The sequence below is a fragment of the Bufo bufo genome, chromosome 4 (genome assembly GCF_905171765.1).
Source record: "Bufo bufo chromosome 4, aBufBuf1.1, whole genome shotgun sequence".
NCBI lineage: Eukaryota > Metazoa > Chordata > Amphibia > Anura > Bufonidae > Bufo > Bufo bufo.
The window spans coordinates 581,442,519-581,468,054 of record NC_053392.1 but is presented as its reverse complement, the minus strand read 5'-3'; the positions used below and the strand labels follow the sequence as shown (position 1 = coordinate 581,468,054).

The 25,536-nt window shown below is 44.7% G+C and overlaps 1 protein-coding gene across 3 annotated transcripts in view; it reads right to left on the bottom strand.

Annotated features, from left to right (window-relative positions):
- Window positions 1-24,675, bottom strand: part of TRAF5 (TNF receptor associated factor 5) — a 43,738-nt gene extending 19,063 nt beyond the window's left edge. For 2 of the 3 annotated variants that reach the window (XM_040430383.1, XM_040430385.1), the window contains exons 1-3: window positions 24,407-24,675; window positions 4,237-4,458; window positions 3,072-3,129 (exon numbers count right to left, since the gene is read on the bottom strand). In XM_040430383.1, coding sequence (XP_040286317.1) covers window positions 3,072-3,129; window positions 4,237-4,451 — 273 coding nt within the window. In that variant the 5' untranslated portion in view covers window positions 4,452-4,458; window positions 24,407-24,675. The other variant, XM_040430384.1, reaches the window with a different exon arrangement.
- Between the last annotated feature and the right edge of the window lie 861 nt (window positions 24,676-25,536).

The window sequence follows — 25,536 nt, the reverse complement described above, 5'->3', positions numbered from 1 at the left end:
ATCCGTACAATGGGGAGATCTATAAAATTAAAGAAAGATATACTTGCAGATCAGACTGTGTGGTGTATAGGATACCATGTCCTTGTAGTTTGTTCTATGTAGGAGAGATAACTATGGAGATTAGAGAGAGAATTAACACAAGAGTACGATTAAGAAGGAGGTGATGGAGCTACCAATTCCGAAACATTTTAAAGAAAAGGGACATTCTATTAACCAGTTTAGATTTAGGATCATTGATTCTGTGCCTCCACTTCAGAGAGGTGGAGACAGAGAAGGTCTTTTGCGGAAAAAAGAGTTGAGATGGATACATACTTTGGAAACATTACAGCCGAGGCCGGGGGTGTAATATAGATTTTAAAGGGAACCTGTCACCGGGATTTTGGATATAGAGCTGAGGACATAGGCTGCTAGATGGCCACTAGCACATCCGCAATACCCAGTCCCCATAGCCCTGTGTGCTTTTATTATGTCAAAAAAACTATTTTATATATATGTAAATAAGGCTGCTAACGTTTCCGGAGCCCAGCCACGCCCACTGTGAAGGAGCCCAGCACCGCCCCGCATCCTCCGAATCTCCTCCTTGCTCCCCAACGTCACAAAGCTAGAGCGACGTAATCTCGCGATGCACGAGCTAGCGCATGCGCAGTGTCGGTACAGTGTTCATTCCCTGTGCTGGCATCAGCCTCAGAGAACAAACTGCGCATTGCGACATTATGGCGCTCTAGCTTTGTGACGTCGGGGAGCAAGGAGGAGATTCGGAGGACGCGGGGCGGTGCTGGGCTCCTTCACAGTGGCCGTGGATGGGCTCAGAGTGTGAGAGTGCGCTGGACTCATCTCTCAAGCATGGAGGAGACAGGACTCATCTCTGGTAATTTACATATCGATAAAATCTTTTTTTGACACAATAAAAGCACACAGAGCTATGGGGACTGGACATTGCGGATGTGCTAGCGGCGATCTAGCAGCCCATGTCTTCAGCTCTATACCCAAAATCCAGGTGACAGGTCCCCTTTAATATAAGTCACCTTTAGGGCCCTATGAGTTCTTGTCTTACCCTTAGTATATGTGGTTTTATGGGGGGGGGGTCTTTCTATATATATAGTAATGAATATGTTTTAATCACTATAGGTGTTATAATGTGAACATTCACTAATTATCGGTTTTCTTTTCTTTTCTTCTTTTTTCCCTGATTACAGTGAGTTGCAGATTGGCGATACTCGGCGCACGTCTCCACAGCGAGGAAAAGTCGGATGTAATGGAGATAATAGATGATATCCACGGTCCCCTAGGGATTTGCTAAAACAGCACACGAATTGAGGGCCATGTTATGGACACGATTCAGTGGTGCTGTGGTGTGTTATGGGACATTTATGAAGAGAAGAATATATATTGTGATGGATACATGGAGTAAGAACGGAGGATAAAGTATCCTGTTGTCCCTGTCAACAAAGTTGCGTGCGGAGGGACGCGACGTGACATGTGCAGTCCGATAAGTATAACGTAAGAACGTACGATAATGACATGCGCAGTAGATTATTGAACGCGCGGAGGAGACATGCGGCGGCCATACTGCAGCTCACGCATATGTGTATGACGTTGGGAGAAGATGTAAGAAGGGGTTCCGTGTATGGGGAGGACAAAATGCTAATTTATATAAACACAGATGATTGGTTTTAATATGTTGTAATTTATGTACAAGTAATTTATTGGTGGAAAATTGGTGCCACCCCTTATGTAGGAGGTATATAGGTTCACACTGTGGGATATTTATTATGGCTTGAGAAAGGCTTGTGTTAAGCCGAAACGTTGCCAGTTTGCTGTGTTGATCAGGAATAAACTTGCACAAGAGAAGACGCCGGTCATAATCTCGTTTTTGTTTCTATTAATTCCAGCGGGAAAGAGTCTAAGCGCTGGTGACCGTGACACTTCCAGAAGGTGGGATATTGGTGCTGTCCTTGAAAACAGAATTTTCCTTTACCAGCAGAATAGTGAGTGCAGCTCTGGAGTATAATACAGGATGTAACTCAGGATCAGTACAGGATAAGTAATGTAATGTATGTACACAGTGACTGCACCAGCAGAATAGTGAGTGCAGCTCTGGAGTATAATGCAGGATGTAACTCAGGATCAGTACAGGATAAGTAATGTATGTACACAGTGACTGCACCAGCAGAATAGTGAGTGCAGCTCTGGAGTATAATGCAGGATGTAACTCAGGATCAGTACAGGATAAGTAATGTATGTACATAGTGACTCCACCAGCAGAATAGTGAGTGCAGCTCTGGAGTATAATACAGGATGCAACTCGGAATCAGTACAGGATACATAATGTGATGTAGTTACAAAGTTATTAGACTGTAGCCTTATAGTGTAACAAGTTCAAAGGTGAAGCCATGCTCTGATAATTATATTTATCATGGTCTGTATGTCAATGTAAAGAGAGGACGTATCGGTTACATCAAAGCCTGTCCATTGTGTTGAAAATTTCCCATTTCTCTAGCTGGACTCCTCCTTTCTTCCCCCGCCCTTTACTGGATGATACACACGTGTTATATCTAATATACATTTATCATAAAACAAATTTCTAGATATACATTAGTAAACCCACGAACACAGATTACTCTGAAAGGCAAAAACCACAGGCCAAAGTATCGGCCTACATCCAGGAAGCTGATGCTCACTGCTGAGAAATGCGACGACTCTAACACTTTTTTTTTTATAGTAAGTTCGGTAATATACGTCCCAACTTGTAAGAAGCCCAAGGAATGACAATATCAGCGGTAAGATTTTACTTTAAGCCGCACCTCTCACCCCACCCAATGGCTTTCTATACACGTCCAATCCCGCTCAATCCCCTTGGTGCCCCCACACCGTGTAATAGTGCCACCTTGGTGTGCCAGCACTGTATGAATGTCCCCTTAGTGCCAGTGATGGGGGAGAAAAGCACGCCCAAGTGCGATAACTTTTAATGGCATTGCCATTGTTGAATTCTGGACAGTTGGGTGGCGGATTAATGGACAGTTATGGCAGCAATATCCTGGTGTTCAGCGCACTATAGACTGATTTCTTACCTCTTGTTGTTTAATATTTTCTTTGTCTATTGGACATTGAGGGATTTCATACAATTCTCTGCAAAGAAAATATATAAGTCACATTCGTATTAAATTTGATGATATTGAGAGATATAAGACAACAGACCTCAAGCTAAAACCTGTCCCAACCATTCAGATCAGGGACGATCAGGCACCGGTCAGATCAGGGACGATCAGGCACCGGTCAGATCAGGCACCGGTCAGATCAGGGACGATCAGGCACCGGTCAGATCAGGGACGATCAGGCACCGGTCAGATCAGGGACGATCAGGCACCGGTCAGATCAGGGACGATCAGATATTTAGGTCAATGCAACCTACAGTATATACACTACTGGTAATATACTAATAATGTACATGTGTGTCATTATGAAGATAATTACAACTTTGAAATGTTTGTATTTTCTACTTCCATGTGTGAATTATTTGCATTTTTTGTAGACTTTAGAGTAATCGGGCCTAATAAACAGGAGCAGTTATTTAGTATATACTAAGAGTACGGCGACACGTGGCTACAACCATAGTGACAAGAGGGCTGAAACTACAGGGGAAAGTGAGTATGAAGCAGGCAGGACTATAGGGTGTAGTTATCATTAGTGGCCCTGAACCATTGGGTGCAGTGGTCATGGGTCGGCCTGAATCATAGGGTGCAGTAATGAGGAGTGGGATTGAACCATAGTGTGAAGTGATCATAAGTCAGACTGAACCATAGGGTGCAGGGCTCATGGGTGGTACTGAACCATAGGGTGCAGTGATCATAAGTGGGCCTAAGCCATGGGATGCATAGATCAGGAGTGGTCCTGAACCATAAGGTGCAGTGATCATGAGTGGGCCTGAACTACAGGGTGCAGTGATCATGAGTGGGCCTAAAAGAATCTAATCTATAAGGCCCACTCGATGATAACCCTCTTCATCTTGAGCTTCCTGGTTCTTTTTCTGAAGTAATGTAACACAGAGCAGAGCCGTAAGACAGAATTATCATTGGGAGGATGGGGGCGATAGTGTACCTAAGAATAACAGTATAAAGCTATATACTAGTCAGTCTGGGGAAAGCTGGTCGTCACTCAGGTCAGTGCCTGGGTCTCCAGAGAGCTATGACTATTGTGCATACTGTACTCAGACATGTCAGTGACACAGACACTCACTTCAGGCGCAGAACGCATTTCTCACAGAACCGGTGACCACATCCTGTCTGATGAGGATTGTGAAGAACCAGATGGCAGCTTGCACACTTGTAACGCTCCTGCAATGTTTCCACAAACACGTACTCCTGCTTCGGCTCAAAGTCAAGGGACGTTCCAGTGCTGGAGTTCTGTCTGCAGAATTTGTCAGGATGCAGATTGTTGTCAGGACAGTCCATGGTGCAGCTGGAAGACAGACATGACAGAATGAGACATAACTAGGAGCCCTGATGTGTTATCGCTCCATATAGGCGTTACCCGTCAGTGTAATCCTGCTTGTGATGATAATGAGATGACTGCTGAAAAGTGATGTCTACAGAACAGTACGTGTCAGCCTACTACGAGGCTCAGTGGCTGGTGTAAAAAGTGCAGGATTCAGTTCAACTGAACTATAAAAAAGCATCCTTAGGACCTACGATGTTGGAAATTGGCGTGATCCGACCCGGGGTGGGAAAGAGTTTGCATAAAAATACACTTATTTACATTTGGTAGTGTTTTTGTAGCAAAATACCTCTTTATGAGGGAGGGGGATCAGGAAACCCCATTCGCGACATAGATGCGGGTCCCAGAGGTGGGACGCCCCTTATCCAAGGGGACTGAGAATATGCTGTAGATGTTTGTGATAGAATACCCCTTTACAGCAGATGTCCCCAGTGTGATTATGTAAAGGCTTTGTGTAGTTCTGCAGCTAATTTCATTGTTAAGTAGGGTTGTGTATACAATTGTGTGTGTCTCCATGGTAACAGACTACAAAGAAACCCTGTGTGTAGTCTGATACCACATTCCCTTTGCTTTTTGTTCTTGATAATCTACTGATATCAGAAGTAGGGATATTAGTGATAAATACAAGGCGACAGGATCACAATACTCAGGGTTTGTTGTCGTCTGTATCCATGGAGACACATAGGTCTGCACAGGAGCTGTTTACACAAAATGGTTTCATCTACTATTTGCAAAGTTGCTTCATTTTTTTTTTTTTATATATATCTCATCTTTATTTAGTTTAATCTATATCAGCTCACAGCACACATCTCAGAGTGTAAAGTGTTATGAAGGTTCGATAAGATCTGTGGTTTATCTTCTTATCTCCTCAGGTTTAGGAAGATCAAATGCTAACTACCGTATATGTCAGCTGTGGTTCATGAGGTGGAGGTGCAAGACGAGTTTAAAAGTGGCACTGTCCCCCACCAATCGCTCACCTAGGGGACACTCTATCCCCCTCAATACCTGCAAGACCGTAGCACTGAGCATGTGCACTGCCACTCCATACTAATCTATGGGAAGCACCGCCAGAGATAATGGAGCAGCAGTGTGCAATCGACTCATGCTGGTGGGGTGGGGCCGTATCGGGCGACTGGGGTCTCCTGTTCTAGTAATTAAAACCCTCTCTCTCTCTATCCGGAGTTCCACTCCTGACCTTTTCTGCATTACACAAATGGCACTGTGTAATGCTTGGAATCTCCTGTGGTGGCGCTGCAGGGAAATAAACACTTACTGCCGGATTCCCCAAAGTTTACAGCTGATTGCTCGGGGTCCGCAGGCCATTTCAGAGCAGCTCCAGCATCGGAAGCTCCGTCCATCATGTAGCGGACAGAGCTCGTCACCGCAGCGCTGCAATGCTCCGTCCATTGTACAGTGTGTCATTCTGGCGCTGACGAGACTCTGAAATAGCGGATTACCGGGGGTTCAAGTTGTCGGACACCTGCTGATCAGATAGTGATGGCCTACACTGAGGATATGCCATCAAAAATCTGGAAATCCAGTTAATGTCTAATGAACCTTCTAACAAGTAGGGATTATCTAAACAGGTAAACCTAATTAAAGGGATTTTTACACAAAAAATATTCTACAATTTTCAAACAAGCATCTGGATCTGAATACTTTTGTAATTGCACATAATAAAAAATTTAATAGAGCCACTGAGTTATTCAATCAAATCTATATGTATAGCACCATCTGCTGTTTGTTCTTTTCCTTATGTCTCTGTCCACCTCAGTGAGGTGGTCGCACATGCTCAGAACCATCCTTTAACTGCCACCAGCCATATCTGCTGTTAGAAGCTGTAAAGTTAGGGCTTATGCACACGACCGTTGGATGGTTTGGAGTTTGTAAATTGAGGATCCGCAAAACACGGATACCGGCCATGTGCATTCCTCACTTTGCGGAATGGAATGGTACGGCCGGCCCCTGATAGAACAGTCCTATCTTTGTCTGTAATTTTCTATTCTATTTTTTTGCGGAACAGCTATGCGGACACGGAATGCACACAGAGTCATTTCCGTGTTTTTGCACCCCCATTGAAGTGAATGGTTCCGCATATGGGCCAGAAAAAAACAGAACGGACACGGAAAAAATAAATAAAAAAGTTTGTGTGCATGAACCCTTACAAGGAGAGAGCTGCAGCAGAAAGGACATGCCCACTGATAAAGGGTGCATCTCCTGAGCTGTGATAGGGAGATAGCTGCAGCCTAAAGGACACACCCTATAAACTGTCAGCCTAAAATAAATTGAGCAGATCAATGGCAGCAAGGATTCAGGAGAGCTCTGGATCCATGTGAGTTACAGGCAGTGGTGTAACTTCAATGTAGGAAGACCACGCAACTGCTAAGGGACCCAGGGGAGGGAGGTCCAACATTGAACTCCTTTCTCTTCTCCAGGCAAGAAAACAATGCTTTTTTTCATGGAGTGGCCACTAGGTAGAGCTCAGTGCAAAGAGATCAATGGTAAGTATATAAATTCCAATGTACTGAGCTCCCCCTAGTGGTGGCTACAGGCAAACAGCTTTATAATGGAGGAGAAGCAGATTTATACAATGTGTATACTGAGAAATATGGTGCTCAGAATGAGCGACACAGTTGTGAATCACCAGTTCCACTTTTTTTTCATCACAGAAGTTGGATTAGGCCCCTTTCACACGAACGATACAGATTAGGTCCGGATGCATTCAGGGTGCATTTAGTGAAACTCGCACCATTTTGCAAGTAAGTTCAATCAGTTTTGTCTGTGATTGCGTTCAGTTGTTCAGTTTTTTCCGTGCGAGTACAATGCGTTTTGATGCGCTTTTCACGAGCGTGATTAAAAAACGGAAGGTTTACAAACAACATCTCTTAGCAACTATCAGTGAAAAACGCATTGCATCCGCACCTGCTTCCGGATACAATGCGTTTTTTTTATTGAACCCCCATTCACTTCTATGGGGCCAGGGCTGCGTGAAAAACGCAGAATATAGAACATGCTGCGTTTTTCACTGATGCGTTAAAAAAAACCTCTCATGTAGACAGACCCATTGAAATGAATGGGTCAGGATTTAGTGCGCATGCTATGCGTTCACGTCACGGATTGCACCCGCGTGGAAAACTCGCTTGTGTGAAAGGGGCCTAAGTGGGTGAGGTGGAGGGCGATGTTTTTTTTTTAATAACTATTTCATAATTAAAATTTCTACAACTGCAGCAGAAAGGATATGCCCCCTGAGAAAGTGCATGCCCTCTGAGGTGTCAGCTTGATATAAATCTAGCAGAGCAATGAATGGGGAGATCTCTGGATCCATGTGAGGTACAGGGCTGGTTCTAGCTTTGTTAGAAAGAGATTCTCATGTACTATACGATGTCCGATTTTCTTTTTTAACCCTCAGCCCTGCAGAGTCTGGTAAGGTCACCAGAAAGCTGTCAAAAAGGATGTGAACTGAGCATACTTAAAGGTCACCCCTGTTAACCCCTGGGACGTAGGATCCAGGCTCTTAGTAGATCACACCCACAATGTACCAAGCTATATGCCAATGTAAGGTATGAAACCGACTGGGGAATGCGGCCTCCTCCACATCAGCACCTACAGCCCATGGATAGGAAACTATTATAAAATGACTATTATAAGGCACTGAATCAGCTTCCTGTTGACATATTAGGCTGCCTTACTGATGGGCTTTGTGGCCGAAAATTTGAAAAGTGTAAAAAGAAGCCGCAGAAAGAGAAAAGCGCTAACGAATAACATACAAGGTATACCGAATCCGATAAACTATACCTCAATCTGCTCAGCTCCTCCTGCTCTGTAACCCGCTGCATGCAGAGCAGGCGCCATCAGGACAGGCTCCCTTTAACCCCTTCCCGACTGCCCGGCGTAAATTTACGCTATTTAAATGTGGCACCTGCTCGCGAGTACAGCAGGCGCCGTAGCCGCTGGGTGCCTGCCTATTAAACATCAGACACCTGGGGGGCTAATGTATGTGATCAACAATAACGTCGGTCGCACACGTGTAACCCCTCAGCTCAAAAACTGGAAGCGAGCATTGGAGTCTATGAGAGAAGAGATCTTGTCTAAGCTCCCTATAGGAACTATTAAAAAGTGTAACATAAACAAAAAAAAAAGTTTAGAAGAAGAATAACAAAAAATTCATTATTAATTTCACAAAATTAAAACAATAAAAATTTTTTAGACATCGCTGTGTGCGAAAACGCAAAAACTATTAAAATATAAAACTATTTATCCCATACAGCGAAAGACGTAAATGGGAAAAAACATCAAAATCGTCACTTCAATTGAATAAAAAATGATGAAAAAGTCATACGCACTCCATGGTATCAATAAAAACCTACAGATTGCCCCACACGTCTGCACACAATAATAAAAAAAATTAAAAATTAAAAAAATATGGAAAACGGTCTGGTCCTGAAGGGGTTAAAGATGTTTCAAGATCAGGAAGTTGCAGGTGTTTTTTTTATTTTTCTTTCTTCTGGTTATCGATGCGATCTCTCGGTTTTGAAGTTACTGCCTTGTTTTCTCTGTTGTGTACAGTAAGTGACCCGCGTTCATGACTCACCTCATACAAAAAAACATATCAGTCAGCAACATGTAATTACTGTGAGATGGGTAGACCATGATGATGGTGCTGATGGGGGCGGGTGCCGAAATCATTTTCGGCACAGTGTAGTGATCAGTCCCAACTGTATCTGGGACTGCTGGTCCCTTTTCCTAGGGGCGTAGCTTATAGGGGGTGCAGAGGTAGCAGTCGGGCGGTCCCCGGCTCTGGTGTCTGGGGTGCCCTAAGACCCCTCTGCCACATAAGAAGACACCAGTATTATATATGGCACATGGTAGGTAGAGGGCGAACGGTTACAGATTTTGCATTGTGACCCATTAGCTTCAAGTTACGCCTCTGCCCCCTTTTTGGAACCCTAAGAGTCCATTCATACGTCCGCAAGTGTTTTGCGGTCCGCAAATTGCGGATCCGCAAAAAACTGAAACCGGCCATGTGCATTTCGCATTTTGCGGATCGCACATGGCCGGCACTTAATAGAAAATGCCTATTGCGGACAAGAATAGGACATGTTCTATTTTTTTCGGGAACGGAATTGCGGACCCGGAAGTGCGGATCCGGGCAGCACGTCGTGCTGCCCCACAGAAATGAATGGGTCCGCAATTCCGTTCCGCAAAATGCGGAACGAAATTGTGGACGTGTGAATGGACCCTAAGACTATCTGTAATTGCTGTGATTGGTCAACTGTGGCCAGATGATGTCATCAGTATGGAGGAGAAGTAGACGGCGTGGACGGCAGAGGGGAGGCAGCAGAAGACGCAAAATCCGATCTACAGACTCGGGGGCAGGAACCAAACATCACTTATAGAGGATAAGCAGATACGACTACTCAGCTGAAATCTGAATTTCCTCCTCTGCAATTAGACTAGACTAGACAACTTTAAAGGGGTTGTCAGGACTAGAAAAACATGGCTTCCCCTAAAAACAGAACCTGGTTATGTCTGGTATTACAGCTCTATTGACATAAAGCGGCTGAGCTGCGGTAACACGCACAACCTGATGACAGGGGAGGCACTGTTTTTGGAAGAAAGCAGCCATGTTTTTCCAGTCCTGACAGCGCCTTTGAGCAGCATGAGAGGATGAATTATTGACCTTCAAAATAAATATCTGGCTGCTTTCCCTGCTTAGTCACTGGGCTGGGGCCAAGTTCTTTTGCAGACTTGACCACCATCACATGGTCATCCTGGTCTCTCTTGACCTCATAGCACTACTCATACAAAGTCATTCTCATATGGAGCATAGAGTATGACATGACCTTTGTCCAGACCCAATGTGAAAATATGTAGATTTAAAGGGGTTTTCCAGAACCTTCATACTGTAGTGCCCTGGAAAGGCCATCAGATCGGTGGGGTCTGACTCTGGCATTAAAGATCACCAATATCAGATCGGTGAGGTCTGACCCTGGTATCCCAATCAGCTGACATAAAGGGGTCCTCTCACTTCAGCAAATGGCATTTATCAGGTAGAGAAAGTGAACACAAGGCACTTACTAATGTATTGCGATTGTCCATATTGCCTCCTTTGCTGGCTTCGTTCATTTTTCCATCGCATTATACACTGCTTGAATCCATGGTTACGACCACCATGCAATCCAGCAGCGGTGGTCGTGCTTGCACACTATAGAAAAAAGATCTAGCCTATGTGCGGCCCTGATCACCAGAGAGGCCTGTGCTTTTTTCTATACTGTGCAACCCTAACCACTGCTGCTGCATCATGCTGTGGGGGCGTTTTTCAGCGGCTGGGACAAAGAGCCTTGTCAGGGTTCAGGGCAACCTGATCCAGAGGGCTCTGGACCTCAGACTGGGCTGAAGGTTCACCTTCCAACAAGACAATGACCCTAAGCACACAGCCAAGACAATACAGGAGTGACCCAGGGACAACTCTGTGAATGTCCTTCAGTGGCCCAGCCAGAACCCTGACATGAACCCAATCCAACATCTGTGGAGAGACTTGGAAATGGCTGTCCACCGATGGACCCCATCCAACCTGACAGGGGATCTGCAGAGAAGAATGGCAGAAAATCCCCCAATCCAGGTGTGCAAACCTTCATCATCCCCAAGACTGGAGGCTGTAATCACTGCCAAAGGGGCTTCGACTACGTCCTGAGTAAAGGGTCTGAATACTGATGGCAATGTGAGATTTTAGTTTTTCCTTTTCAATAAATTAGCTTAGATTCTGGACATTTCAACAGCTTGAATTTGTTATTTTATCACAAGCCCATCGTATGACAAACTGTCAAGAAAGTGAAAAGGCCTAAAGACTTTCTTTTCTCTAGGTTTAATAAGTGCTGAGATATATACATTTTTATATTCATGTAAATGACCTATTTGGAGCACCAATGGGCTAGCCATAGTGCTAGGAGCACCGCTAGTGCATCTCCCCGTGCTCTTTGTATTCCCCTCTCCCCTTTGAGTGACGGGGCAGATACCTTGTCTAGCGCTGTATTCTCACCGCAGCGCTAAAGCTCAGTGACCTCATCAGATCCACGTAGGCCAACCCCCTAGTGCTCAAAATAGCTAATTTAAATAAATATAAATACTGGTATATCTCTGCACTTATTAAAGGGGTTGTCCGGACAAACCTCTATTTTCACCCAGGCAGCCCCCCCCCCCCAGTTTAAGCTCCGATCCTCTCCTTTGCGCTGCGCTAAATCGCGTAGGGAAAAGGCTCTTTTGTTTACAATAACACACTGCCGGGCGGAGGCTTCCGCCCGGCAGTGTGGTTGGCGACGTCACCGGCTCTGATGGGCGGGCTTTAGCGCTGCCCTAGCCGTTTTACTGGCTAGAGCAGCGCTAAAGCCCGCCCATCAGTGCCGGTGACGTCACCGGGCTCCCTGAGCAGCCGGAATAAGAGGCTTCAGCGCTCCTGCAAGGGACCCAGTACATCACCGAGTCTAAGAAAACTTAGGTGAAGAATTTCCTATAAGAAAAAAGGGCTTCAGAAACATGTGGAAAAGGTAGGACATGGATGTATGTTATATGTATGTCTGTCTTGTACTAATGTAACAAAGTCCTCAATCCTGGACAACCCCTTTAACCCTATAGAGAAAAGAAATGTATTGTTTTATTCAGCGCGATAAACCCTACTAGGTAATATGCCTGGTTTAATAGGGTTGATCAAGCTGATAGATGCTGATTTAAAGGGGTTATCCCATAAATAATGTGAAAAATGAAAATCAGACATCATAGAGCACACGACAATCTCTTTTTAACAAAGCTAGAACCAGTCCTGTACCTCACATGGATCCAGAGATCTCCCCATTCATCGCTCTGGTAGATTTATATCAAGCTGACAGCTCAGGGGGCAGTTGAAGATGGAACTGAGCATGTGCGACCATCTCAGTGAGCCGGACAAAGAAATAGGCAAAAGAACAAACAGCAGGTGGCGCTATACAGATACATTTTATTGGATAGCTCAGTGGCTATGCTAAAATTTTAATTACAAAAGTATTCAGATCCAGGTGCTGATTTGAAAACTGTAGAATATTTTTTACAGGACAACCCCATTAAGTGTTGCAAATGTAATTACAAAACTTCCAACTCTTATACGTGAGTGTACCTGACCTGACGTGTTGTTATGCGTCACTCACTGTTAGGGCTGGTTCAGCAGCCCGTATGTACAGGTCCGCATCTGTTCTGCAATTCTGCGGAACGGGTGCAGACCCATTCATTTCAATGGGGGCCGCAAAAGATGCGGACAGCACACCGTGTGCCTGCCTTATCGCTCCGCACCACAGCTGGCGTATATCATAGCAGTAGACGCCAATCGACCATTTATTTCTACTAAACCGTGGCTCTAGAACAGGTGGTGCTGCCACTGACGATCCAGGCTCAAAAGCTATCAGGTCTAGGGTAAGGTCAGGTGCTTGTGGTGGGTCTGTGAGGGTATCTCCCATGTGGGAATTTTTCTCCACCGTGCCAGCCAAAAAAAAAACATTGCTGTGTGCAAGCTCTGCAGAGACGTGGCCGTTCAAGTACAAATGTAGGAACTAGGGCTGGCAAGCAATGTGAGCAAGACGTCCCACTGCCTTGTAGGCTTCAGGCTTCGTGGCCTATGAGGGTGTAATGCAAGAGGCCCAGGAAGGGGGGGGGGGGGGGGGGTACCGCAGAGGACAGGAGAGTGGTTGTTGTAGTAGTGGCAATTATGAGGGTGGCAGTCCTCACCCTGGAGCTCCCAGGGCTGTGCAGTGAGTGAATGGGAACACCACCCTTTATTCCCTGGGGGCACAACCCAGACCCTTGGGGTCTATTGCCTGGTGGTGGCTGGGGTGCCTTTGATAGTGGATGATTGGCAGGGTGCGAGGGAGGAGAGCAAGATGTATATGGAGGGCCGGCGGATGATGGTGAAGTGACCAGGCCTATTTGGTTACAGTAAATAAAGTCTCCATTTACAGAGCAGATGATAGGAGTTGCAGTACATATAGCAGCAATAGGCACTTTTTTTTGTGTCGCATTGGCAAGTTGCAATATCTTGTACGCATTTCATTTCCCTCTGGGTACATGGCGTATGGATGTCATAGAGGACAGCCCACTGCTCATCACAGAATGGAGAACTACACAATTAGAAAAAAGCGTCTGCCCCCCCAGAAACAGCGCCACCCTTGCCTGTGGGCAGTGTCTGGTACTGCAGCTCAGCCCCACTAAAGTAAATGGAGCTGGGCTACAGAGATATGTGGTAGCATGAATCTCCACCAGAAGGGGGCGCCATTCTAATGTTTTCTCTATTGACACTAGTAAGGCATACAAGTCTCATGAGGGTCTCCTGGTGTAAGAAGGAAACTGGAAAGAAGGGGCCACCCCTATACTTAATATTTACAAAAATGAGACTGCACAAAACACAGGTTTTAGGAGTAAGTGTTCTGACGAGGGACTTTCCCTGTCAAAAGGGACATTTTTCAGATGTCGCCATTAGTCATTGTCTTGTCCCCTGTGACCACCATAACCTAATGGCATCTAAAAGGAATATCCAAAAATCACTTTCAACAAGCTGCATTAAAACCGCACTGCAGACAGGGGAGTACCCAAATCTCATAGGGCCCCGCAGCAAAGCTTATTATGGGCGCCCGCCACACCCAGTTTCCCAGTGAGCATGCGCCAATCACTCCCAGACAATGCAGAATGCAAAGCGCAGAGCCCCAAATTGATAAATATACTTTTTTTTTTTTATTATGTGGAATGAACAAAATTGTATATAAAAAAAAAGTCAACCTCAGCCTCACCCACTTTATCTACCTTGTATGTCAGTAAAGTGGAACAGGTGCTTCATAAATACGGCGCTCAGTCTGAACATCAAATTTCTCAATAAATCTCCTGCTTCCCTTCTATTTAAAAAGCTGGCTGCCTGCAGCCACCACTAGGGGGAGCTCAATGCCTAGGACTGAAATGGAATCTGTAATCATCTCTTTGCACTGCGCTCCCCCTAGTGGTGGCTGCATGAAAATGCAGTGTTATTTACATTGGAAGAAGGGAAATCAGCGCCAGGTTCCATCTCCATTGAAGGTACGCCATTGATTTCAGGTATAGAAGCTGAAATCTAAACATGTCACTGCTGCTGATCTCTAAAATGGAGAGCGACAGGAGAGGAAATGACCTGGGAGCGGCTGCCTGTCATATCTCGTTTTCTGAACATAAATGGCTGTATTTACTGTGTATAGGGGGAGCTCTCTGGCTGGCAGCAGGGACTGTTATAGCGGCAGGCCCGGCCTTCGAGCTTGCTCTGTTCCTCTGCGCAGGCTACAGCCTGTTTGCCAGAAAAGGCCACCTCCTCTGCCAGTGCATGCACCCTAATCTTCACTCGCCAATGGCAGGCGACCTTGGCTTACTTAAAGCCTGGTCAATAGGTTCCTAGCTTGCTAGTTTAAGGAAAGATGTGCTGTATTAGTTTATCTTCCCTTGTACTGACTTCTGTCTGTTTCCTGGATTCAGACACTCTGCTGCCTGACCTGTTCCTTGACCTCCATATAGACCCTTCGCTGCCTGCCCTGACCTCGTACTATTTTTCAGATTGCTCGTACTAAGCCTGCCCTGACCATGGTTTTGCCTGATTCCTTGGTGCTCTGCACTGGTGTCTCTGATCCCCGTGGATCAGCTGTCAACCACATAGAGATTACTTCAAGAAGTAGCGGCCTGGTGACTCCCCTGCAGCGAAGTTCAGATCCATGTCCAGGGGTTAAAGAGTGAAAACCAGGGAACGCCATTAGTAGTAGCCTAAAGTTAATCTGTTGGTTGACACTGGTTCCACAGCTACTACTGAAACAGGGACACAGTCTTCCTACATTGTTTTATGGGGCAATATCTGGATAGTACAGTGCAATATTTTATGCGGCACCTTCAGGTAGTTGTGTTTTATAGGGACGCTCATTAGAATGGCTGGCATTTAAAGCGACCCTGCAGTCCAAACATAAAATCTGACAACAGTCAACATACCTGGTGCCCTCCATTCCTCTGCTGCCCTCATAAGGACACAGCACCTACTTCATCAGCCCTGGTACATATGTGGGCAGCTGACTGGGGGGGCATACCTTAGACTTTTCTATAGTGCTGCGTAGGGAAGTCTGGGATCACGGCAGCCATCCTGAAAATAATCCAATGGGAGACCAGAGCAGAGGCCGCACAGGAGGAACAGAGAGCACCAGGGATGTGGACTATAGACAAATTTTAGGTTTGGACTGACTCTAGACTAGAGGGTCGCTTTAATGTTGCCTGCAGCAGCCTTCTTATTGTACATTTATCGAGGCACTCTCTGGTTGGGGGACATTTTAGGGTGGTTGCATTTTAAAAGGAACACTCTCTGTCAGACACTGTTTATAGGGGCGCTCTCTATATGAGGCTGTTTATGGGGGCGCTCTCTATATGAGGCTGTTTATGGGGGCGCTCTCTATATGAGGCTGTTTATGGGGGCGCTCTCTATATGAGGCTGTTTATGGGGGCGCTCTCTATATGAGGCTGTTTATGGGGGCACTCTGTATATGAGGCTGTTTATGGGGGCACTCTGTATATGAGGCTGTTTATGGGGGCACTCTGTATATGAGGCTGTTTATGGGGGCACTCTGTATATGAGGCTGTTTATGGGGGCACTCTGTATATGAGGCTGTTTATGGGGGCACTCTGTATATGAGGCTGTTTATGGGGGCACTCTGTATATGAGGCTGTTTATGGGGGCACTCTGTATATGAGGCTGTTTATGGGGGCACTCTGTATATGAGGCTGTTTATGGGGGCACTCTGTATATGAGGCTGTTTATGGGGGCACTCTGTATATGAGGCTGTTTATGGGGGCACTCTGTATATGAGGCTGTTTATGGGGGCACTCTGTATATGAGGCTGTTTATGGGGGCACTCTGTATATGACGCTGTTTATGGGGGCACTCTGTATATGACGCTGTTTATGGGGGCACTCTGTATATGACATTGTTTATGGGGGCACTCTGTATATGACGCTGTTTATGGGGGCACTCTGTATATGACGCTGTTTATGGGGGCACTCTGTATATGACGCTGTTTATGGGGGCACTCTGTATATGACGCTGTTTATGGGGGCACTCTGTATATGACGCTGTTTATGGGGGCACTCTGTATATGACGCTGTTTATGGGGGCACTCTGTATATGACGCTGTTTATGGGGGCACTCTGTATATGACGCTGTTTATGGGGGCACTCTGTATATGACACTGTTTATGGGGGCACTCTGTATATGACACTGTTTATGGGGGCACTCTGTATATGACGCTGTTTATGGGGGCACTCTGTATATGACGCTGTTTATGGGGGCACTCTGTATATGACGCTGTTTATGGGGGCACTCTGTATATGACACTGTTTATGGGGGCACTCTGTATATGATACTGTTTATGGGGGCACTCTGTATATGATACTGTTTATGGGGGCGCTCTGTATATGATACTGTTTATGGGGGCACTCTGTATATGATACTGTTTATGGGGGCGCTCTGTATATGATACTGTTTATGGGGGCGCTCTGTATATGATACTGTTTATGGGGGCGCTCTGTATATGATACTGTTTATGGGGGCACTCTGTATATGATACTGTTTATGGGGGCACTCTGTATATGATACTGTTTATGGGGGCGCTCTGTATATGATACTGTTTATGGGGGCGCTCTCTCCTGCCTTTTTCTCTGATCCCCACTTTACTGCTGTGCATAGATGAAAACTGATAGAAGAACCTTAATTACAATCCGCTAATTACAGCTTCTAAGAAATGATCTTGGAGTCTTCTCCTGAGAGGGATAAACAGGAATAGATGGAAATAGCAGTCCGGACGCTGCGCTGGGCACTTACAGAAAGCAGGTCAGTGATTAGTCTGCACGGTGACTAATGTATGGAAACCAGATTGTCACTATCGGATTTAAACAGGAAAGAGATGGATATTTTGAAGCTGTGGGACAATGAATTAGTAGACACAATAAGGTTATGACCTGAATGAAAGCTGATCAACAAATGGGATAAAATAAATGCAAATAAAAAGCTTGTTATAAACAAAAGGTAAAAGGCCGACTCACTATACTGAGGAGGAGGAGGACAATGGGATAAAGCTCAAGGCACCCATAGACTCAGCCTGCGCCGCCAGGATCGCTTGTAGTATCTCAGGAAAGACACCAAAGGTGTTACTTCTGGTGGTTTCCTTTTATCGATATCACAGGTGGGCTCAACGCATCTCGGGGGTTCTCCTATCCCCTTTTTTAGGAGCAGTCAAGATAAGTACATAGACAGCAATAGCATCATAAACATATATACCTTGCCAAAAGGCTATATATATATATATATATATATATATACACATACATACATACACACACTTAATGTTTAAAATCCACGAGGTGGAGGAAGTGTGCGTTCCAAGGTGGAAGGCATATTAAGATCTCTTTGTATTGTGATAATAATAGCTGGTATGATCATATCCCATTATTATCCTAATCCAGGGGGTAGATCTATTTGCCTAAAATGATAGTAAGTGGTCCCCAGGCTGAGGGGAAAGAATATTGCCTCTGGAGGAATCGAGCGGGACGGGAAGAGAAGTACTTACGGTCTCGCTCTCAGTGGAACGCAAAAGATCAACAACTTCCGGCTTACAAATGGAGTTTATGAATGGAGCTCACGGGAGCGGCAATCAAAGCCGCTCACATGATCGACACCTGGGCTACTTATCGATATAAATATTGTAGGGGGCTAGAGAAAGAAAGGTGCCCCAATACACATATATAGTGTGCATAGTAATATATATATATCTCGAGGTCCTATGGTATATTGATATATTGCACATTGGTGAATAAATAAAATACATGAAAGATTACAATAAATAAAAATGGATACATAAATACATAAATATGTAAGAATGTGCAATATATCAATATACCATAGAACCTCGATATATATATATTACTATGCACACTATATATGTGTATTGGGGCACCTTTCTTTCTCTAGCCCCCTACAATATTTATATCGATAAGTAGCCCAGGTGTCGATCATGTGAGCGGCTTTGATTGCCGCTCCCGTGAGCTCCATTCATATACTCCATTTGTAAACCGGAAGTTGTCGATCTGTTGCGTTCCACCTATGAGTTCCACTGAGAACGAGACCGGAAGTACTTCTCGCTCGATTCCTCCCGAGGCAATATTCTTTCCCCTCAGCCTGGGGACTGTCAGAACTACTGGATGAAAAGGAATCAATATTATAAAAGCCTTTCATACAGATTACATTTAAAGATGGGTCTATGGACATTCTGGTAGCCATCTTGTCTGTTTTCTGAAAGGGCAGTGTGAGTTTAAGCTTTCTCAAGACAGAGAATCTCTAACTAAAAAGTTAGGAATGCTTGCATAAACAATTCCCAGGTAGTAAATTGAATGGGGGAGATAGAGACGTACCATAAAACATGCAGGCCAGTCTTTGCAAACAATGGACTGAATGTGCTAAGGTTTTTTTTTCTCCATTCCCAATAAATAGAAGGAGATAACTTTTATATTTATTATAAGGATTATAATTGTTACCAATTGATTGTATTGTGATATTATATGTATTATCTTAGATGATAGTATAATCTTGTAATCAAAATATATTCTTTGAGTGTAGAGAATTAGGTAAGATTTCCAATATCGGCACTGAGTGGGTTGCATCAAAAGGGGCATAGATGCCCGTGATGAGAACATAGTCCTATCACTTTACAAATCACTAGTCAGACCACACATGGAGTACTGTGTACAGTTCTGCGCTCCTGTGAACAAGGCAGACATAGCAGAGCTGGAGAGGGTTCAGAGGAGGGCGACTAAAGTAATAACTGGAATGGGGCAACTACAGTACCCTGAAATATTATCAACACAATATGGTGCAGTTGAAAACGGATCCGTCCCCCATTAACTTTTTTTCCCCTTAAGTAGGGAAAATTGGCTTGTACCTCACAGTTTTTTTTTTTTGCCTTCCTCTGGATCAACCTGCAGGATAACAGGCCGAACTGGATGGACCAATGTCTTTTTTTTCGGCCTTATATACTATGTTACTATGTTACTAGGAGTGTGCGAAAACATTGAGAGTTAATTACCTTAGGTGTAAAGAATGTGGATATAAGGGAGTTAAGTGTTTGTATAGAGTTTGTCTCAGTTCGTATATTTTGAAGTAGACTAATTGTCTGATGGTTAGTATATCTAAGTGTCTTCCTCATCTTATTTATAACATGGTCTTAGATTTAGGTCAGAGGTTATCTTTTACAAAATTAAATGAAAATAGAAAAGTTGATTTGTAATTACACCAACTCTTACATAGAACCCTAGTGCCCCCTTGTGGTAGAGTGGAGGTAAGAAAAAGGGGATGATATAATACAAAATGATGTCATAGTCACGTGGATGACCAAGTCAAGCCCCTTTTCAGGAGGGAGATAAAAGATAGTATGAGGGGACACAGGGGAAGCCACTACAACCGGAAGGAAAGAAAGAAAGCCATTACAAGACCCAAGAAAAAGACACACAAGATAAAGGAAAGATCAGAGGAAAAAGAAGACTTGACCTGACTTCATTGCTGAACCTTGACGCTGATTTCTTCCAGACAAATTAATCCTGAATAGCTGGTATAGTATACATTTTCATCTGTATATTAGGCAACTGATTGCCATATACACATATATATATAATTATTTAAATAGACCATATTGTTTTGTGTAGGATCTAGATTGATTTGGGTTAATTGTACCTGCAGCATCAATTGTGCCTTTTTCCATCTAGGGAGATAAATCTATACCATTTATATATCCACAATTGTATAATATCCAAAGAACTGATTTTAGATCTAGTCAGATAGTCTAATTGAATTAATATACATTACATAACATGGTGGAGGCCTAATTTTATTTTGGATTATAATCTAGTGTTATAACAAAACTCATGCATGAGGAGATGATGTTATAATGCACGGTTAAATTTTGAATCAGGAAAATCTGCTGGGAAAAATCAAGTGTCAATTCTGTTTTCGGTTATTACTAAAATACCAGTTTATTATTGATTATATCTATATCCTATAGATTATTTTGTCTTATTGATTGCAGATAATTGATTATTATTCTTGAATAGTCACCAATTTCATATTGTCTTATATTGCCATATATGTCTTATATATGTCTTATTTTGTTTATTGCACTGAAATATTATTAATAAATAGATATATATTTTGTACACAACTGTCTTCCTTTTGTCTTCAATTTAGCGAAGATCACGAGCTCTCGTTAGCTCTTGTTTTATTTGTGGAAATAAGTCGGAATCTCCTCTATTAGGCCTCTTTCACACGGGCGTTGCGGGAAAAGGTGCAGGTGCGTTGCGGGAACATGCACGATTTTTCCGCGCGAGTGCAAAACATTGTAATGCGTTTTGCACTCGCGTGAGAAAAATCGCGCATGTTTGGTACCCAAACCCGAACTTCTTCACAGAAGTTCGGGCTTGGGATCGGTGTTCTGTAGATTGTATTATTTTCCCTTATAACATGGTTATAAGGGAAAATAATAGCATTGGAGGGGTTAAAAAAAATAATAAAAATTTAACTCACCTTAATCCACTTTCTCGCGCAGCCGGCATCTCTTCTGTCTTCATCTGTGAGCAATAGGACCTTTGATGACATCACTGCGTTCATCACATGGTCCATCACATGATCCATCACCATGGTGAAGGATCATGTGATGAGCGTAGTGACGTCATCAAAGGTCCTATTGCTCACAGCACAGATGAAGACAGAAGAGATGCCGGCTGCGCGAACAAGTTGATTAAGGTGAGTTAAATTATTTTTATTTTTTTTTAACCCCTCCAGCGCTATTGTACTATGCATTCTGTATTCAGAATGCTATTATTTTCCCTTATAACCATGTTATAAGGGGAAATAATAATGAGCGGGTCCCCATCCCGATCGTCACCTAGCAACCGTGCGTGAAAATTGCACCGCATCCGCACTGGGGCGTCGTGCTGGAGAGGGGGGGATACTATAGGTAAGGATTGGTTACGTTTTCATCAGATTTCCTACTGTTAGGCAAAAAAAATTCAGCTCCTGTAAAACCCAGAATCCAGGGGGAATAAAAATCTGCGGACTGGTTTGCAACTGATTAGGAAAAACAGCTTTAGGCCCCATACACACGATGGTATTTTTCGTCAGTGTCCGATCAGCACATGGATGTCCTCTGTATGCTGTCTGTTTTAGGGTCCATTCACACGTCCGCACTTTGGGTCTGGATCCGTTCCGCAATTATGTAGAATGGGTGCAGACCCATTAATTTTCAATGGGGACGGAAAAAATGCGGACAGCACACAGTGTGCTGTCCGCATCTGCATTTCCGGTCCGTGCCCCCGAACTTCCGGTCCACGGCTCCGCAAAAAAATAAAAATTCCTGTGTGGTGAACGCTGTAACAGAAAAAACAAAAACAAGCGATTTGCCATTTTTTTGTCACCTTGTCCCTGCGGCAGTGAATGGAGCAGCAGGTTTAGCATGTGCAGATCCGTCGTGGATTTTCTGCTGCAGACCCACCACATACGATTAGGGGACGTTCACTCGACGGATTTTACAGCGGAATTTCTAAGCCGTCGCTGCGCCATCCTCAGCGCTACTTCCCATTGAAATTAAAGTGGAGGCAGAAAGGACACGCCCATTGAAATTTTGTGGCGGCTGTCCGTCGTGGGCATCACTCAAGGACTCAGTCTAGATTCTCCTCATTCCTCCTGAGCATCCTTAGTGTATGGCGGCACTATCTGAAGAGGATGAATGACGTGACGCTACAGAAATATGGCCTCCAGAGAAGATGTAATGTGGACTAAACAGGTAGAATTATAGGGGTCCCCCATTCTGAATCCTCCTCTATTACCCAGAGTGACCACACAGCGCGCCCCTTGCCCTGGAGGACCTGGCACCAGCATGCATTCTACAGACGGCCAATTCATTTCAAAAGGCACTGTGTAATGCTTCATTTCTCCCGTGGAGGCGCTGCAGGGAACTGAACCCTTACTGTTGGATTCCCCTATAGATTACTGCTGATCGTTGGGGATCTCAGCAACTGTTAGAAGACCCCTTTAAGTGGAAACGACGAATATACTGTATTCACCATCAATTAAAAAATATTAATTTATGTCTATCCTACTTGACGGTCAGTAAACAATCACTTTAAGGACAGGTTCACACAGCGCAGTTAGGCCTCATGCATGTGGCCTTGTCCGTATTTTGGCCTGCAAAATACGAATCCGCAAATTATGTATTTATAAGGCCTCCTGCTCACGAACGCGTGCGCCCCGTGGCCGTGCTGCGGCCCGCAAATGCACGAACACCAACTGTGGGGCAGCCGCAACGGATCGCGGACCCATTCACTTTAATGGGTCCACGATCCGCCCGTTCCGCAAAAAGATAGGACATGTTCTATCTTTTTGCGGAACGGAAGTACGGGACGAAACCCCCCGGAAGCACTCCGTAGTGCTTCCGTAGGGTTCCGTCCCGTGCTTCCGTTCCGCACCATTCTGCATCTCCGGATTTGCGGACCCATTGAAGTGAATGGCTCCGCATCCGTGATGCGGAATGCCCACGGAACGGCGCCCGTGTATTGCGGATCCGCAAATGTGGTCCGCAATACGGCAACGGGCAGCACACGTTCGTGTGCAGGACCAGGAGGCCTTAATCCTGCTAGAAGTTACTGTATGAATGAATTACCTGCAGTTTGCAATAAAGGTCCAGCTGGGTGTGACCTGTCCAATCAGTCTGACACTATCCAAGCAGTGCAGCCAGTGTCAGACTTGTGTGGGACCCCCACCCCCACTGGTAACACCCAGATGGACCTTTAATACAGGCTGCTGGCCATTCATTCATAAATTCTAGTAGGAATAATAGAGGAAACACACAAGTCATATTGAGTAGATGCTCCAGAATTGTTATTACATCCAGAACCTAAGCAGACATGTCGGGAGGGGGGTCGTGACAGTGACAGGATACAGGCTGCCATAACCTGCCGCCACACATTGTATATGGGGATGGCCCCTACAGGGAGGCGGCGCGGAGGGTTACGTCATCGCTCACACATCAGAGGACCACCTGGACTATACATGGAGGACACATGGTACCCGGGTCTATAAGTGACAAGGGGCCACCGCAGGGGAGCCGTACCACAGAGGATTCTATTGCCCCGGGCCCTTCAGGCATTAGGGCCCAGGGGAGATTGAATTAATATTGGAAATGCAAAAAAAAGCAGCCGTGCTGACTGGTTCACTAGATTTTATGGAACCACAAGTCACAGCATAAGCTGACATATGCCTGAAGGACTACAAGTCACAGCATTACCTGAGATATAACCGAGGGACTACAAGTCACAGCATACCCTGAGATATACCTGAGGGACTACAAGTCACAGCATACCCTGAGATATACCTGAGGGACTACAAGTCACAGCATACCCTGAGATATAACCGAGGGACTACAAGTCACAGCATTACCGGAGATATAACCGAGGGACTACAAGTCACAGCATTACCGGAGATATAACCGAGGGACTAAAAGTCACAGCATACCCTGAGATATAACCGAGGGACTAAAAGTCACAGCATACCCTGAGATATAACCGAGGGACTACAAGTCACAGCATACCCTGAGATATAACCGAGGGACTACAAGTCACAGCATAGTCTCAGACATACATGAGGGACTACAAGTCACAGCATATTCTGAGACATACATGAGGAACTACAAGTCACAGCATACCGTCTGTGCTATAGCTGAGGGACTACAAGTCGCAGCACACCACTTAGCCTGTAACGCCCCATCCATACGTCCACCATATGCTCTCAGCAGAGCCGTCTTACCCCGGAGGTGTGAGGCACCGCGCGGCTCCTGGCTCTCCTCCCTAGCGGTCGCTGTCTCAGTGCAGTTCCCGGGGCCGGCGCTGTGCGGCGCTGTTCTACCGCAGGGTCACCTGACCGCTCCGGGGCTCGAGTGGACTGAACGGAGAATCTGCGACATCCTCCTTATTTTCGCTTTCATCCGGTGCAGGGAGGGCAGAGTGTGAGCACGTGACGTCACTGCTGGAGGCGGCCATGAGCGAATAGGAAACTCTCAGGGTTGTCCCGTCCATGTCCTCACCCTGCATGTGCCGCCTGCTGGGACTTGTAGTTCTCCAGCACAGCTGTTAAGCTTGCAGCAATGTCACTAGTTTAGCTGTCCCTAGTAACCAATCAGATTCCACCTTTCATTTTCAAAAGGAGCTCTGAAAAATAAAAGGTGGGATCTGATTGGTTGTTAAGCCAATTTTCCTTACGAGGCTGAAGTTGGTTTCTTATTCGTCCAGTTTCTTATTCACTGAAGTTGGTTTCTTATTCGGCAGTTTCTTATACATTACTATGACAAATAAACCTTTTTTTCTCTTATTCCTCTGCAGTAAATCTGTTTTTTTCTACATAAATGTTAAATATTATTTGTGAACAATCAGAGTAATAAAAAAAAATCTAGATTATTTGTGTTTTTACAAAAAAAAACGATAGTGAAAAATGGATGAAAAAATATGCATTTTGAATAAGTAACTGAGGAATATAAGGGGTTAAACGCTGTTGGGCCACTGATCTAAGGGTGGAAATATATAGAGTAAGGACCCCTCTATAATACCCAACTGTATCCAGCCTGGCCCAAACTGTGGATTGGCAGGAAAACAGGTGCCAACCTTGCCAACTATATACCATTTCAGCATTTTGAATAAGTAACTGGGGAATTTACTCTTGGAAAGTATTGTTTCCACACAGTGCATTTCTCTGGAAAAAAAAATAACATGTTGGGGGAGATTTATTAACACCTGTCCATAGAAAAGTTGCTGAGTTGTCCATAGCAACCAATCAGATCGCTTCGTTCATTATTAACAAGGACTCTACAAAATGAAAGAAGCGATCTGATTGGTTTATGTTCAACTCATCAACTTTTCCTTTGGACAGATTTTGATAAATCT